The following is an 18,848-nucleotide window of genomic DNA, read 5'->3' as shown; positions in this document are numbered from 1 at the left end:
TTCAATCATCATGTCCAATTAATTTTTTATTATGAGCAACAATTAATAAAATAATTATAATAAATTTATTTTTATTATAGTAAATTTTTAATGTGCATTATTTATAAGTTTATTATTTTAATCATATTTTTATAACTATTTTTATTTAAGGATGAAGATGTGTATTTTTTAATTAAGTTTTTAATTTATAGTGGTTTTATAAATGTTAATCAAATGGGTTGCTAGTTTCTAATTTTTAGTTTCTGTTTCTGGTTTTTATTTCTCTAATTCTTGACAGTGATACCAAATGGCCCTCAAGAAACTTGATGCAAACATATTATTTTATGATTGGTGGGTTCAAATTCTATGTGAAAAAAGTATTTTTGTTTTCAAGTATTTTTCTTGTACGAAATAGTATGCAAGGGTTTATGTTTTGGCTAGAATCAAAGTTCCACAAAGAATTATGAGGGAATCGATTTTTAAGGGAAGGGTGTTTGTCACAAGAGGTTATGTTTTGATCAAAAATCAATTTTCTTAGGTTAATTGGGTCTTAGAATTTGTATTCTTAGGCATGAAATTTGATAGTTTTAAATTTTTTAAAAAAAGATTAATATGAAGCAAACAAGAATGTTGAAATTTTTTATATGCATAATAAAGAATAATTATTTCAAAATTTTGCATGGAAATGTATATTTTCCCTATTGGATAAAATAATATAATCTTTGACACGAGTGATTTATAAATTAATTACTTCTTTTATACAAGTTTTATTACATTTTGTATTTCACCTTATTTTTAAGAATAAATATTTTGCCAACCAAAAATAACATTAATGTGGATGGGTCAAAATCAAGTCCCTTAATTATTATTATTAATATAGCTCTGTTTTTTTTTTTGGGGGGGGGGGGTGTTTCATATTTTGTAAAAAATATATTAATATCTAGAATTTTTAAACCTATGAATGCATTTGTGATTTCTATCATATTTCATGTGAAATGCTTATTGCATTATTCTACCAAACAGCGGCAAAGTGAAATAAAAATCAGTGTTATTTCAGTTCTTCATACTGTTCAAAGGCATCAAATAGATTGGTCCATTACGATTGTTTGGTATTGGGAATGATTTTGATTCTTGATTCCATTGTTCCTTCTCGCATTTTGATTTTGAACAACCAAAGGCCTCATTTTCTTTAAAATCCAATCTTTACAAAGTTCTGATTGCTGTAATTGTGATTTTGGACCCTGATTCTAAACATATATGTCCTGTAAAATTTGACAAAAGACACTTAACCTCCAATAAAATTTGTCAAAAACACCCAAACTTTCTTTAGAAAATTTTTTCTTTTTTACAAAATACAATGGGAGGTCCTTAGAATTCTTAAAACCTTATGGGAGATCCTTGAAATTTTTAAAATTTCAAGAAAGGTTATTGTCTTTTTATCAAATCTTCAATCTTGAGAGAGGTCAATGTCATTTGTTCAATTTTTTAACTACATATTTAATGTAAGAATTTAATAGAATCGAATTTATCACTTGATTTTGTTAAGTAATGTAAAATTCTACCTTTACTCGGGGTGAGAGGTAAGAGTACTTTTTATTCTTGTAAGATGAGCAAAATATTTCTGCCACAAAATAGAATTCTAGAACGTTTGGAAGGAAAGAAACTACATTCGTATATTACAATTTACAACTGGAGACTGGGAGGATGAAAAAGAACAGAAAGTAAAAGAAAGGAAAAGGAAATGGTGAAAGGGAGAAGAGAAAATGAAAGAAAGTGTACTTTCCTTTTCCTATTTCATTTTAAGATGGAAAGCAAAAGAAAAGAAAATGAGTGTGGCCGAATTTATTGGATTAGTCTCTTGTCAGTTGTCAACTATATTTTCTTCCCACCTTTAGATCCATCATTTTTCTCCCTTGGCTTTTCTTCTACCAAATGAAAGCCATTTTTCTTTTCTGGCCCTTTTCCTTTCTGATTTTCCCTGCCTATTTCCCTACTACCAAACATAACAATAAAACATTAGCAGTGTATTCTCAATTGTTTCGTCTGACAGTACCTTAGTTCTTGGTGATTATGCAGACCATCAAAGACAGCATTCCTCTGGTGGTGGTTCAGTTTACGATTGACTTTTTACTGAATCAACAAGATCAAATTGATTAGAATTTTAGATTCAATTCGACCCACAAACACCCTACTCCGGACAATCCCTGTTCTTATCTGTTGAGCTGGTATTGTCACTAGTAGGCTTGTAGCCTTGTAGTTCTCTGAGACATACCACATGTATTTTCCGCTGTCCTCACTCCCGAGGAATGTATAAATGTCCGTCAGGTCTGCCCACCTAATATGTCCAAAAACAGGTGTGCTACCTTCGCCAAAACACTAGCATAATTCTACTGTGTCCCTCTGCCATGTTTGGCTGTTAAGAGTAGAGGATGACTCACTTCCATATCTACCCCCAGAGGATGGAGGGTGGCAATCCAATTAATCCATACAATGAAAATAGAATCAGTTGATTAGACTTTGCTCATTTTTAATCCATCCCAGAATTTAAAGGAAAGATCTACTAATTTGCATTTGAGGATATGCAACTCATACATTCAAGTTCAAATTATGAATCACGTAAGAGCCCTGTACAAGCTCATACAAGTCCAAATCCAAAAGCTCAATCGCCACAAGCAGGATACAAGTCACAATCTGCAAGGAGACTGCAGGTCCCATTGATTTCCAAGCATTTATTTCATTTTCGTACTTCATTTTTTTCTTTTTATTTTATTTTTGCTGCAGGTCTGCCTACAGGGGTTTGGCTTGGCACTCCCCAAGACCTTGCCCCACGGCTATGCCTTCTTTTGTGATCAAACCCAATTTCACCAACTATTTTTCCCTTCATATTGCAAATTTAAACAGAGGTAGCATAGTTGCAAAAAGCCTGCTGCTATTGATTTCAGTTGTGGTTTGTTGGAGGTACATAAAAAGCAAAAAAAAATGAGGGTGCTGAAACAATGCCAGAAGCACAGATCAGAAGTGAAAGCGTGAAACGGTTACAACACAAGCTACTAGGGACTTCTCCTAAGGTTTCTGCAGAAAATGTGTGCACAGCCAGATCTTAAGAAACCACAAAGCGAGGACAGGCAAGAAATTTGTGAGCAATGCACTGGCAAACTTGTTTCTGGTTGGTTGCAGTGGCAAGTGAAAATCAGAGGCTGTTACAAAGCTCAAGCTAAAACTTAGCTTGATCTTTTCAGAGAAACCCAAAATTTAAGAAATCTTTACAGCTTCTCATAATCTTCTTCATGAAGCCTCTAATGTATCCAAGCCATTAGTTGATGCCATTAGGCAAATGACAATGGGCTCCAATGCCTCCAAGCGAGTAACAAATGCCACTGCACAAAAGACAATGGTTAATTCGACTATTTACCTCGCCCACAAATGAAAGAATTTTAATTTTTCCCGATTCAAATTGATCCAATTTCAAGTAACTCCTGCTTAAAGCTTCCTATTGTCAGCATGGCCAGACGCAGATGATGTCTTCAATTTTATGACCCTCTCATCATGATCAGAACTGAATAGAAGGTTACTCCAATTTGTTGACCTTTGCATGGCCCTGATAGGAACTCGGTCACTATCTTCCCCACCAGAAGCTTCATAGCCATCACTAGTTGACCTTGACAATATGGCTCCCTTCTGAGCAGTAGCACTAACAGTGGATAGGCCAGTAAGCCGCCTTGCCTCTTCAGCACCTGATGAGGAGACACGGAATGGGTGGAGATCAGGTGAACCTAGACTACTCTCAGGAGAAGATGCAGCGATACCACCTGAGCTTGACATGGCTTGGCTTGTTCGGAAGGCGCTTCTGGCTTCAAGCTGTAGAGGAGCCAAATTGGTTGATGTCTGAGTGATCAGATCATGTTTACTGCTCTCAGCAGGTTTAGCAGAAGCCTTTGTTAGGGGTTCAAGGGGTAGGTCTGCTGGGAGGCGAACCCGCTTACTAGTTCTTCTTTTATTATTCTCAGGCCTTGGGACCAATCGGCGGCTGCTGCTTCCAAAACTGCTGTCCGTTTCTAGCCCAAAAGGAGCTTCCCGTCTCACCACAGGCTGTAGGATTTTGGATTTTTTCCTAGCCTCTGCAGCAACCTTGGAGACCTCTTCAGCATTTAACCGTGCCAGTGTCCAAGGACTGATTTTTACTGCTCCAGGGTTCTTTTTCCTGATTGGTTCTTCTCCCAGAGTCTTTTTTCCTAATGAGCTTACAGATGCAGTGTCTGGAGGAACTACATCGAACTGGAAGAAAACCAAACCAGATATTGCAGCAGCATCAGCATAAGTATATAATCTTTATTCTGTTCAGCTAGCGTTATTAAACTAAATGGGTAAAGTTTATATCCAGAAATTTGTCAGTGCCATTAGAAATTTTCAGCCTGTTTCTAATTGCTATGGCACACAATGGCATGGGAAGTGAGTCCTATCCCCAAAAGGTGCAACCTTTATTTGACTGACCATTTTGCTTATTTGAAAACCCTAGAATTTTCAAACTTTTTATACAAGGGATGGGGACAGTTGGCAAAAATGAAGTTGATTTTTTCCCCTAGATTAGATGACTCATTACTTGGTTTCTCAGAGCATTGCAAACTAGCTACTTTTTTTGAAGGGTGAGCTTTGACCCCACAGTAGGCATGTTATACTCAAATGTCACAGTTAAAGTCACAGAACCAGCCTCTCCAAATGTAATGTATGCAAGGGCAAGGTTGAGTACATCACGCCCTCCCAGACCCTGAGATATGGCATGGGAACATTGGGTTTGGTGTTATTATTATTTTTCTTGGCACTCATCCATAGGAAAACAATAATTTCATGATCTTCATTTTAAAAAATTGTGGTGGTATCAAAATTGATGCAGAATGACATTCAAAAGTTAACTAAATCCTCTAGAAAATATATCCTATTCCAATGCAACATGACTACTATCAGGGCCGCCAGAAAGGTGGGAAAACAGGATAAGTGCTCCACACAAGTCCTGCAAGTCCATGAGTATTATCTACATTTCAAGAAAACTGCAGATCAGTCAAACATACCTGATCTTCAAGGAACAGGCGTGGAGGCGTGCACCATGCACCACGGTGGAAAGTGGTAAAGGAGCTTGCACTACTTAATCCAGTAAGGGAGCTAACTTGAGACATTTGGGGGCTCTGCTGACCTCCACCAGCTTGTTGCTCCTGCTCCCTCAGAGCTATGATGTAATCATATGTGCTTATGCCCTGTGCACAGGCATTACTAATTCAGACATCACAGGTTGCCAGTTAACAGTTTCTCAGTTTATTGTATTGATTATTGAAATAAAACATCATCATAATAATTGAAGGAACAAATGATTGGCAGGTCTACCTTCTTTACAAGGAGAATGTGAAAGAAGAACAGCTGAGCTAGTGGTAAGGTTGCAATCATGGCCAAAATAGTGCACACTGCCTGTCATGAAGTTCAATTTTGTAAGAGTCAGGAGCAATTCTCAATATCAAGTACAGAATTCGGAATTCGTTTACATAATTTTCATTTTCTCAATAGAAGTATGAAAAAATTAAATTAAATTGATCAGCAGAGACATTCCACTCACTGCAGCTTAAAGAGGAAATAACTAGGATATTGTGAAAAAAAAGGCAATAGAATGCTCACCACCACAATAACAAAGGGTACCAAAGAGAAACTACTACCCAGCTTGGAGGTGATTTCCACATCAAATCGCTTGCGCTCAAGTAAACAGCAAATTATTACAAGGATTCCACTTGACCATTGAAGAATAAGCTGCAATCTCAAGCCCAAGGTGCACAAACCATGTATATACCTGTCAATAATCAATTAAATGAAAACAATTTGAAAATAAAATGCTTACTCTTCGCCATGATCTTCAGGTTCATGCCGCCTTTTGGGGATCATAGTTCATAGAAAAACTATCAAGAAAAGGGAATTTGGGTTTCATGCCTTGGTGGACTTTTATGAAGAGCTTGGAATTTATGAATAATCATGCCAATAGATAAATAAAATTATGGCATGGTATTCAATTTCAAAGAATTTCATTGATATAGTGGGACTAGAGGTATTTATGCAAGGCTGAAGAGGGTTTGAACCAGGGGAATACCAGCCACCAGGACCTAGTCAAGGACACAAGGGAAGTAGGGGACCAACACAAGATTGATGGGAATTTGGCAGCTGTGAGTCCACTATGGAGAATTCATGGTAGGGGATGGATGCTCATGCTTACCAAGAGAAGGGCAGAAACCATGAGGGTGAAAAACTGTCGGTAGTTCTTTTTGCCTATACAGTTGTTGAGCCACTACAATCCAACGACAAAAAGGAGTTAGAGGTGTTGCCAAGGAACTAGAAATTTAGTGCCAAATAAAGATCCAGCAATACCCTGCAATGATGATCAAAACGGTCGACACATTTGTCACATACTCTACAGTGCTTGCTGTACTTGAAAACCTGCAATAGAAAAATTATCTCTCAACAACTTAATACCTCATTCATTGACAAATAAAAATCAATGCACAAAAGCAGAAAACAGTAATCATCTGGACTCAGCCTTGCAAACTGGAATAATCAAGAATGTATGGGATTTAATCATGCAATCCAGTTTCTTGCCGAATTAGAATTACAAGATGCTCTTGATTGAGACAAAGAATAGTTACATAAATGATGCGGACTGTGCAATTGCAATGATAATCTCTAGTGTTTACATGAGTAATATTCAAGTTGCCTTGTCATGGATCTGTAGAGCAATTCAAAATAATGTCAATATTAGTCAGGGTAAAATGCTTCAACACACCTCTACTTCACACAAACTGCAATAGAACATGCCATCTTCACTTGTTTGTTGCTCAGAAGGTTCTTCTTGTGAATTTGAACAGCTGCACAAAAAGGCACAGGGAAAGATAGCCACAAGGCCCATAAAACAAGATGACTTTTGTGTTGATGCATCCTTTTCAATTTCAGTAACTGGCCCCTCTATAGTTGCATCCATGCCCATCACATTTTGATCAACGTGTTTATGTCCAACTAAAGCAGCATTTGCATCATGTATTGATGAAGTTGATTCCTCACCAGCACCTAGTTTTGATTCCTTGGGTTGGGTATGCTTTCCTTTATCAGGGATTTTAAGATATTTTTTGGACTTGAATACTCCTGGATCTGCTGGATCTGCAGCCGCACACCAAATATACAAGCTGAAGACGCAAGTAATCTGAGGACAAAATAGGTGTGGCATGGGTTAGACGGAGAAAACGGATATAATATTGATGGGACGAGAATTCGATTACAAAACATTATACGGGAAGGAGAGGGTAATATGATGACGAGTTTCTGTGTCATTTACTAAAACTAGCCATATATTGTAACTTTGAACTTTTTCTTTTACCATGCATAGAAATAGCATGCCACATGCATATCACAAGATCTCCATAACATTTCATAACTAAGATTTCTAGGAATACATTCCCATTTAATAACACCCTCCCTGAAAATTTCCTGTAGAAGTGGGGCAGTTTAAAAAATGCAGTCATCTCCTGTTTAAGAGTGTTGTAGACTTCAAGCAAAAGCGTTTTAAAAAAAAAATCAGTTGAAGCATCAAAACGTAAGGCAAACAAAAAATCAAACACAACACAGGATGACTTAATGTGCTTCAGCCTTATGCTGCCTACATCCACAATCCCCACAAAAACAACACGCTACAATGGAGATAAAGGGTATAATTACACATCACTCAACCCAAGTCCCCATTACACCACTCCTGCAAAGTCACACCTTGCACTGTGATGCCATGCTCAATACAGTTTAAAATCATGCTCACATCTTAGGCCTTCTCTCTTGGGGAAAAACCACCTCCCTTTGGCAAAGCCATCTACCCTTTTCACTCTTGTGAGAGTAAGACAGTATCACTTTGCACACAATGCTCTCCAAGAAAAACCCCTTTGGGCAATTGACCACCCCACCTATTCCATAACTTTGCAGCCACTTTCCCTTCATGTGCTGAGGTGTTTGCAATTCATAAGCATCCTTCGTAGTAATCCATGCACAACATCAAGCCACAGATCAACACATACGTTCTAGATCAAAGGAAGAACTTGAAAATTTTCAATGTTACTCATCCAACTTATACACTATTCTATAATGGAATGTTTGGCTTGCGGAATGAAATGGGGTAGGAAAGGAATGGAATGAAAATCTGAATGGAAATTGTTATCAAATGAAGCGATAAATTGGATTCCATTCCCTCCGATTCTCTTCTATTCCTACGTACCAAACATGCAGTAAATGTAGACCAAATACAGTGCAGAGCTCAAACAATAGAAATACTTCTTTTAAGTTGCATTCAAATAGACAAGCTTTTGTTTTTTCTCCTTTTTTTTCTCTATTTAGAATTTTTGAGAATTAGATTTCACCATTCAGATGATTCCACAGGGTAGAAATTCACAAAGCCAAGCGACTCAAGTTGTGTCCCTGGCATTCAAAATTCACTGAAAAATAAAGAATACACCATATTCAAACCACTTTTTCCACTTGGATTCAAAGGCATCCAAATTTAAAGTACTATGGCTTGGGATCTAGATGTCAATACACTAAATCCAAATATTGGCATCCAAATGCACCCTTTTCAAAATGGAAAAAAAATTAAAAATTTAATGCAAAACTGAACAAGTGTAGTCTATCATCAATACCTCAACTTCAATTCATTGACATAATCATGAATGTTCGTGCAATACAGCCACAATTGCAGAGGGCAAAAGAGGTCATCGACTCATCAAACACTTCAGTCACTTAAAATCATTAGGCATCGCATTGGAATGTAGCAACAAAAATCAGATCGACGTTTAAGTGTTTGCCTAATCAAAAAACAAAAAATAAACCCCAATCTGAAATGATCTAGATGGAAATTCGTAAGTACAAAATCAGTGGATTACAAAGGCTATAGAAAATACTACATGACAAGCAACCCATTTGCCCTCATCAGCTAAGCCGCTCAAATTACTAGTTCATGACGAAATTGAAAGGATCTGTGAACAAAATTTTGAAACTAACTAAAAAAAACTGGAAAAGAAAGGAAAGGAACGCACTTAGAGGGAAGGGAAAATTACTAGAGCCAGATAACCCAAACACGTGAATCAGAAACCTCAAGCAAGAAAAAAGAAACCAAAAAAAAAAAAAGCGCAGATCTCAGCTCATCAACCCCTGAAAATATAAGTGTCAAATGCATATAAAAGAAGAACGAGTGAAACTACTTACAAGAGGGGTGTAGACCCCCATCGCAACGTACTGTAAAGCCTTCTTACCCACAAATGGAGCAAAGAACACATAAAAGGCAAACCCCAAGGCCAGAAACACAGCAACAGCCACAACCTGAGCAGAGAAAACACACATCGCTCAAAAATGGGCATCAGAAAAAAAAATTAATATAAACAAGAAAATAAAGTAGAAAAAATACCTGAAGCGGGTGGTATGGAAGCTGCCAACCATGCTTTCTCATTTCCTGCTTGAATTTCAGCTCAGGAAAAATAAGGGAAAAGGCACAAAATATATATGAAACAAAGATAAAGAACTGTTTTTGCTTCGCCCTATTTAATATTTGTCCTTTTGCGTCATGTTATTTTATTTTTTCCTCTCACTTTCCTTTGCATTCAAGGAAAATGGAGGTCACTGATTCACTTCAGAGACGACCCAACAGAGCTTGCATTGCCATTTTCCTTGGGTGAGAGATGATTTGAGTGGGGGAAGAAGAGCAGAAGTGTGGAGAGTGAGGAAACTTTCTCTGGGTCACTCAATCATAAACATGGCAGGCCGTGGAAGTTTGGAAGCCCAGAGAGAAGAGGGTGTGAGCTGAGATTTTCCCTTCTTTCTTGCGAGCCTTTTTTACATGTACAGAGATCTGTTCTCAGACATGGAGAGAGAGAGAGAGAGAGAGAGAGAGAGAGAGGGGGGGGGGGGGAACAGGACATGGGTTTTTCTTTTCATGCGTATAATTACCTCGCTCTCAATTAAACCCCTCTTCACTTTTTTTTCCCCTTAAATTTTTCTTGTTGGTGAGCATCACCTTTTTCCATGGGCAAATCATGTGTCGCGCAGACCACTGCACCAGACAGTTGTTTGGTCTGCTTTTTGTAATTGCTAACAACCCCCTTTAAAGCTTGTATACTCCCTCTCCTACCCCTCTTCTTACCCCTCCCAAACAGCCCCTTATTCTTTTCTCTTTTTTTTCCTTCTAATATATTTTCAAAACACCTAACGCATGCTACCAATATCTACTAAAATACATATTTAATTTCAAGAGAGATAATGATTCACGTCAAAATTTGCTGTACTCTGAGTGTAAATATAACTCCATAACCCTTCACTGTTTTTTTTTTTTTTTTTTCCTGTCCTCTTAGGTTTGTGGGTGATTTTACTGATGAAAAATTTGATTGTATTTGCAGAAAAGACAGATTATGTTGAGCAATGGCAAACAGATAAATTAATGTATTTAGGCAATTGAAATGGGGACCAATGCGCTTGTAATTGGGTGTGGTCATATTGAAGAAAGGAATGACAGAGATGGGATGGGGGGAGCAACAAGCAGAAGAATTTGAATTTTGATGGGAGTCTCTTTCTTCCACCATTCTTCAATGGCATTTCTCCTTCAAGCTCCTGCACCTATCATAAACTTGGTTTGCCTTTTTACAAAATGCCCTTTGGATGCATTTAACATTGTCCTGTTGTAACATATATATATATATATATATATATATATATATATATGTTTGTATGTATGTATCTATGTATGCATATAGAAAAATCTCGCCTCAGAATTTCTCGTTTAGTAAAGGAAAATACTAAACTTTTTAAAAGGGATCTCCGGAAAACATTTCAAGCACACACGAGGCTAGATGATCCTACATTCGGGGGCTAATCCTGTATGCATTCAAAATATTCTTGAAGATTATTTTGAAAAAAACACTATTAAAATATTTTATCCTATGTATGGAGAGAGAATGGATTTGAATTTGTATTGATTTTGATAAGATGTAATATAAAATTATATTGAAACTTTGTCTAAATGCATCCAAATTTAAATTGAAAGTTCGAAATTCATGTTTCCAAACACAATATCAACAAATTTAAGTGTTTTTTTGTTTATATATTAAGATTCAAGTTATGGGGGTGTCTTAATTAAAGTTAAACTTAGTAAAAGGAAGAGGGCTTGGAATTTGGAAGTAGTGGGCAATCAAATCCATTTACCCATGTGTTGAGAATCCATGCCTATACATATATATATATATATATATATATATATATATATATATATGCATATATATGTATATGCATGGTAAAATATGGGTCAACATAAAAACCAAAAGCAATTCACGGGGGCCAATATGCTTTAGCCTCTCCCCTCATTTTATATTTGTTTTATTCCCTTGCGTTAATGCTTGATTAATGCTCTCCTTGTTCTGCATTTATTTCCTTGCATGAAAAAGGAGGAAAGTGCTATAAATTTAAATATTAAGACAAAAAATATTGACCTTTTCTTAAATTTAATAAAAAAATAATATTTTCTTTTCTAACATTTTAAAAATCATTTCAAGAAATCTAAAGATCTCCTCTAAAGTTTGTTAAAAATATATAATTTTTTTTTTTATATTTTACAAAATGATAACTTTTTTAGGATAAATCTATATCTTTTTGACAAACTTTATGAGAAATTTAAAATATTTTTTAAAATCTTCTGGGAGGTCTGTGACATTTATTAAACATCAATGAAGGTCTTTATCTTTTTATCAAAACTTAAAAGAATTAAGTGACTTTTGCCATAAATATTATAAATAAAATTCAAAATATTTTTCATATAATAAAAATAATAAATCAAAATATAAGTTGTAATGAATAAATTAGATAAATAAAAAAGTACAATATAGTTTTTACAATGTAAATGACTTCATCCAAGTTAATTATTTATATTCTACTTTCTCAAAACTTTTACACATGATGTTATTTTTCTCTCCATTTTGGTTATTGGTCTCTATGTGTTTAAATTACGAAATTGAAGTCTTAATTTTTTTTTTCGTTTCATTTTTTTTTTTCGTATTGATGCAATTTGCTCACTCTATCTCACTCTTTTTTCTCAAAATTTAAATTGAAATATATATATATATATATATATATATATATATATCTATCTCACTCTTTGTTTTTTCTTTCAATTTGCTTAGACTAAAGTGATTAAAGTTCCTAATTATGTCGTCTGACTAATTTGCAATTTAGTAGGGTAGAAGTTTAATGGCAATTCCTAGAAGTCAAAAAGGCTACACTACTAATTAAGTAGCTGCATGTTAGCAAAAAAGATAACAACTGTAGATTTTATTTCATAATTTGTTCAAAAAATAATTTTTTTTGTCAATTGCTTCCATTTACACAAAATAAATAGAAATATTATAAAAAATTTTGATATACTTTGTGGAAATTGTACATCCTACCTATTTGATCAACAACAATTAATTATGCTTGAGAAAATATTAATAACCTAAAAATAAAAAATTCTTCTTATTCACAACTTATTTTTCATAATTCTTGGAGCATAAATTCATAAAGCTCTCTCTCCCTTTTGTTCGAATACACAAATAAATAAAATTAATAAATTTAGAGAGATATTCAATCTTCGCTTAGCATGTTCATTAATTAACATGAATCAATGACAATTTTTTTAGTCTGCTTGTTCTGGAACAAACTTAATTTGAGCTAAAAATAAATTAATTTTTCAAAATTCTAAAGATGATTTGATCCACATTAATAAAATATTTTTATTTATATATAGTAACAATTAAATACTGATGTCAAATATTAACCATTATTTTTCATATTTTTATATTTTTAATAACTGTTTAAGTAAAATTATAAACAAGAGACGATACTTATTTGGACAACACTGAATTAGTGTGCGAGACGTAATTAAAGGAAGCGCATCCCGATACACTAGCAAACTCATCCCTACAAAAGAAAAATGAGAAATATTAGTTAAGATGGACCCAAAAAAGAAAGAATACGATAATGCATGGAACAAACTACATTTATTATGTATCATATATTTATTTAATAACTGTCCAACTATTTAAAAATAAAAAATAATAAGAAAGGATACAAAAATAGAGAGTAAAATCTTCCTTTATTGTCAAATATAAATGGTTTGATAATAGTTGAGTAATACCTTATTTTGCTATGAAAAAATACCTAAAATATAATGAATGCAATTAATAGCCATGTATAGAGTTTTGTCTCCAGTGAGATCAAGGAGAGTGACACAAGGGTGATTAGGGTTTTTGAATGTGCCTTGACACAAAGGGAAGTGAGGGAGTGGGCATGAAAGACTGAAAGTGAGAGGGAGGCTGCTTAGGGTTTTTGAATGCCTTTGTAACATAAAATTTGGCATTTTCTTGTTAGATTTTGGACTTGGCGACATGAACAGCTCTGTAAATTTAAATATGGAAGCGTAAAAAACAATAGCACAAGGCCAAATCAACCCTCCCAAGCCCACAGCCCAACTGGGCAACTGCTGATCCTGTGCTCCTTAGGTGCAAACTCCTCCATAGACCCCCAGCAGTATGCCCTTGATGGTCCTCCAGATTGGGCAAAGGGTTCTAAACCCAGAATGGTGAAGGTGGGATCCATGAGGAGGACCAACACCTGCAGGGGCACTGCCATCAGATTTCATTACTGAAAAACCAAACAGAACCCTTTACCAACCCTGTAAAAAAGAAAAGACTGTACATCCCCCTGCTGACAGCCTCTACCCTACTGCATTTAATTTTTTGGGTCACACTCTGTCTTGCATGCCCTAAGGCTCAAGGGCATCTGCCCCTCACACTTCCCCAAAACCTACCCTTCTCCCTCTCTCTGTGGGAAGTGAACGGTCCATGAGTCTCTCTCTCTCTCTCTGGGAAGTGAAGTGTACACCATAAGTTTGTGGTACAGGATTGTGGGAGCCCCGGGTGGGCGCGGCAAGAAGAAGAGATCCTACAGCATGTGGGAGCTGAGGGACAAGCAGTTCTGAAGGTGACCTCTGGAGGGGTCACTGCCCAATTCCATATTGTAATATTTGATTAGGTCATTGGGTCTTTTGGCAATAACAGTTCTTGGGGTAGGTTTGAGTTTGAAAATTTTAATAGAGGAAATTTGGGTCAAGACTCCAAGAGGACCAGGGGTACTTGTATTTAGTATTATTAGGGTTTATGGATTTTTAAAATACAGAACCTAGACTTTGATCTTCTCTGCAAAGCATGCATAGTTGACAGTATTATATAGGTTGTTATATTTTTATGATTTCTCTTCTGTCTAGATGATCTCCAAGTTCTTTTTTCTTTGTCATTTAGGTTAAAAGTTAGGTTGGAGAGAAAGTTAAATAATGGTTGCAATTAAATTTATAATGTTGTTTATGTGAGGAATGCTATGCTAATCATTACACGCCCAATAACTACATGTGTGTTTTACCCATTTTTAGGATATTGTTATTCACACGTATCTATTATTGTCCCTAAATATGATATTGGCTCATTCATTTTAGAAATCGAATTCAGATTGGATGAAAAATACATTGAGATAGTGCGTAATCATTGTTGTCTCTCTTTTTCTAAGTCTTTATCCGATTTATCTTATTTTGAATTTCCAAAATAATGCATTAAGCAATATTAAATAATGTATGCTCCATTACTTAGACCTTTGAAATTGATGTAACTCTAGAGGACAACTTTCTATGTTTTTGTTAGGTGAGTTCGTTAAAGTTATATGTATTCTAAGTAGGATGTAGGTTTAATCTTAGCCGCTTTTACGAATTTTTCTTTATATTATGAGTGTTCCAATAAAAGGTCAAAGAGAATTATTTAGATTAAAATAGCTATTTTAAATTGTCTTTATATTGACAATTTGACATTGTATAAGTTTGGTTCTTGATACTATGCTTCTACGTGAATCGTAAAAGGAGCCTAACTCGTAATCCTAACTCATGTGTTTATTTTTACCCAATTGGATGAATTTGAAAACTAGAAAAGTTCAGTATATTGGTTAGGCTTCCCTTAGTTACACCACATATAAGTAAAATTAATTTTGATGATTCTATTTTGAAACTTTGTAATTTGGAATGATATGATGTTGCATTTAGAAGCATGAATTTCAGTTTTTAGATTGAATTTGAGTGGGTTTATATAAATTTTAATACAATTTTATATTATATCTTATCCAAATCCAAGATAATTTCAAATCCAAAACTTTTCCAAACATAAGGTAGGTGTACACTCAAAATTTGAATTGAAAAACAAAAAATAAATTGAATGAATAACTACTTAATTTGTTAAATAATTTAAATAGCGGGTATAATTCTCCATATTTTTTCACTAGTTACTCTTGTAACAACCCGGAAAAAAAATTAAAATTTTAAAAAAATAATTAATTAAAATAATTAATCAATTAATTAGTTAAATATTATTAAATTAATGTATTAAATAAACAAATAAAAATGAATAGTATGAAAGCAAAAAAAAATTAATTGGAATAAAGATATGTATATATATATATATATATATATATATATATATATATATATAATATAGGTAAGTTTAATATATATATTAGACAGCTTCTTTAGGAAGCTGCAGAGATTTCAAATTGAAATCTAACTCTCAATTGCTGAGGCAGACACCCCAGCGCTTCGTCACTCTTTCGTCTCCGTCTCTCTCTTTTCCATCATTTCTCATCGAATATTCTACTGATCAGGAAAAGGAAGATGTCATTGGATTTCTAACTCCGCCACCGACATTTTTACTAGAGTAGATTTGTTGTGAGAACGACTTAGGCACTGCTCCTGGGGAAAGGTAACTTTTCTCCATTTTCTCAATTTTGCTTTAAATTTGCTGTTAAATTGACGACCAGGTACCATCACGTGGTCCTAGTCCCGATTGCTGTCATTTTGATGAGCATAAATTTTCAATTGAGGTATTCTAAGCCCCACTCCAAAGCGAGAGTGAGATTTGAGAAATTTGTTAATTTAACTAAATTTAAAGGTATATTTATTTATTTAGAATTTATGGCCCTAAGAAATATTAAAATAATATTTTATTTAGGGTTAATTTAATGGAATTAGGATTTTTGATTTAGGATCCGATGAGCGTTGCAGGCATCTTTTTAGGGTCCCTATTGGCGTAGTTCAAGAAATCAGGTAAGAGGAAAAATATATATTAAATCAGAATTTCAATGAATTTAATGAAAAATAAATTGTGTTATATATACGTGTATATGTTTCGATATAAGTTTAAAATGCCAACGATTTAAATTATATTTTTTTGAGTTTAGGATTGTTTATTAGATATATTTATGCAAAAATGAAATGATAAAAGTGGAAAAATATTTTCAGGATAATTATGTAAAGAATGAAAGTTATTTTCAGTATATAAAAGTTAAATGTTGGTTGACTTATTTTACAGGCAATGTATGAATTTTATTACTAAAATGTGTGACATGAGATTTTGTGTAAACATATATTAAATGTATGAGATGCAGGTTAAGTAAGTAATGCATTGTGAATGAAATATGATATCAATTGTGTTGCTTGTGTGTGTTAATGCGACCATATAAACAGTTAAAAAATGTTGGGTAAACAGTTGAAATATGTTGGGTAAAATAGTTGAAATATGTTAGGTAAAATAGTTGAAAGATGTTGGGTAAATGTATGACAATTGAAAAATACTAAGTAAAACAGCTGAAAGATGTTGGGTATGAAATGAAATGGGAAATGAATGAAATGGAAATGAAATGTGATATGTGAACATTGTAAAATGGGAAAAAGACACTTAAAGTGAAACGTAATGCAATGTTAAGTCATGAATATAAACAGATGTGTATGATTGAATAATGATAGAAAGAATAATGTATTATAATATTAGAAGTATGTATGTACGTAGAATATGTTACAATTGGGCAAGGCGTACTTTTCGCCTGAGGGTTTGCTGAGTAAGGCGAGTGCACTAGTAGTTACAAATGTGGCAGCAGCCGCATAACGTACTAGGCCGGAGGGAACCTACTTGTATGGGCGGGTAGATTTCCCTATCCTTAGGGCCTTTACCAATAAACTTTTGTATGAACTGCATGTGTACGAGATCAATTTAACACTTGAGGGCTTACTGAATATGATGAGTGCCCTGATATGCTTAAATTGTGATCTTCGGGTTGCTAAATGTATCAGAGCAGAGGGGTGCTACTTGTATGGGCGGGTAATCACCTTTATCTTCGGGAACTCTCGTGGGTTAAATCTTTTGCATGTGTTTGATTAGGATCAGAGAATGACTTCAAAAATTGTGTTAACGATTTTTAAATGTTAAATATTATGTTGTTATACACCTTATGTTAGCCACACATTGTGTTTAATATATGGTTTCTTTCCTTACTGAGATGTGTCTCGCCCGAATATGAAATTATCTTTTTCAGGATTTCCTTGAGATCGAGCTTAGAGAACTCGAGATTTTAAAACATTTTTGGTAAATAAAAAGAGAAAATGATATATTTTTATGTTAATTTTGATATATATATTTTATGTTTTATGATTTATGCTTTAAGTTTTATAAGATATGGATGGTTGTGAAACATATTGGTATTTGTGGATAAGTTTTGGAGACATGTATATATTTGAATGCAGGTGGATGATTAATTTATTATGATTGGGAGTTAGAATTAGTAAACTCTGGTATTATATTATATGAAAATTATGTTTATGTTTTCCGCTGCGTGTATGTTATAGATTATGATCTATCAGGATATTATCAGGTATAATGCACCAGACCCAAGTTTAAGGGTTTGTGGTGTTACAACTCTGATTCAATATCCAAAAATAAATGTAACTCAAGGATTTTGGAAACTTAGATCCTTGGAATTTGAAAAAAATATTCAACCAAGTTAAACAATAAGATCTCAAAGAGGGTGATTTTGGTTCAAGGGACAAAGTTTGTTTTTCCCTTTTCTTTTTTAATTCTATTTTGCTAGTGTAGATGTCATTTAATTAGAATAATTTATTTGGTCGAAGTTTGTAAATAAGTGAGGTTTAAAATTTTTTATATGAAGTTTATATGTCACTTATAATTGAGAGTTGAAATTTGATTTTGCAAATCTTTAAAGTCCAATTATAGATGTAATAAAATAATTAAATTTTATATTTGTATTAAATTTAGATAAAATGTAATACAAAATTATATTAAAATTTATTCAAATTAACCTAAATCTATATCAGAGGTTTAAAATTTATGTTATCAAATACCGTGTTGTTGCCTTCTTTCCCTGGTACTTAAAAATTTTCTTTCAATTTTATTGTTTTATGTGTACATAATTGTAGGTTGACAGTAGTTGTGGAGGACGGCTAAATTATGCATCATAGGTGTGGGGCGAGGTGGGGTTTATATATTAGATAGGTGTGTCCCTATATTTGAACACTTTGGGATTAAAGAGGGATATGGATTGAAATGTTTAAGATAGAATGTAATTTTGAGTTCTCTAGAATGGCCATTAGATGATTAGGCCTATGACTTGATGATGGAAAAAAAAAAAGTATAATTTTTTGGTTCATTTAAGGCCCACATCGAGTCTACATTTGATAAGTAACAGAGTGATATATCTTTCATTTCTTATTCTTTTCTTTTTTTTTTTTCTAAAGAATCGAACGATTCGAATGCAAGACTTTCAAAATGACAGTTCAAATGTCTAATGAATAGTTTTTAAATATTTAGCAATATTGTATTTTTTTGTGACTCTTATATACTTAGTGAAATTCATAAACAAAGGAGGAAAAATATATAAATGAAGTCTTTTTGCTGTGCAGTAGTGACTCG

The 18,848-nt window shown here is 34.0% G+C and overlaps 1 protein-coding gene across 1 annotated transcript; it reads right to left on the bottom strand.

Annotated features, from left to right (window-relative positions):
- Window positions 1-2,888: 2,888 nt before the first annotated feature.
- Window positions 2,889-10,117, bottom strand: LOC131143739 (probable protein S-acyltransferase 22). The gene is made up of 9 exons (XM_058092019.1): window positions 9,443-10,117; window positions 9,244-9,357; window positions 6,791-7,204; window positions 6,379-6,447; window positions 6,227-6,298; window positions 5,641-5,769; window positions 5,356-5,436; window positions 5,046-5,228; window positions 2,889-4,254 (listed from the first exon to the last, which is right to left on the bottom strand). Exons 1-9 carry the CDS (start codon window positions 9,482-9,484, stop codon window positions 3,460-3,462), a joined length of 1,899 nt encoding a protein of 632 aa, XP_057948002.1. The 5' UTR covers window positions 9,485-10,117; the 3' UTR covers window positions 2,889-3,459.
- Window positions 10,118-18,848: the final 8,731 nt, after the last annotated feature.

This window comes from Malania oleifera, chromosome 12 (genome assembly GCF_029873635.1).
Source record: "Malania oleifera isolate guangnan ecotype guangnan chromosome 12, ASM2987363v1, whole genome shotgun sequence".
NCBI lineage: Eukaryota > Viridiplantae > Streptophyta > Magnoliopsida > Santalales > Ximeniaceae > Malania > Malania oleifera.
The sequence above is the reverse complement of the archived record's forward strand: the minus strand, read 5'-3'. Positions and strand labels throughout refer to the sequence as shown.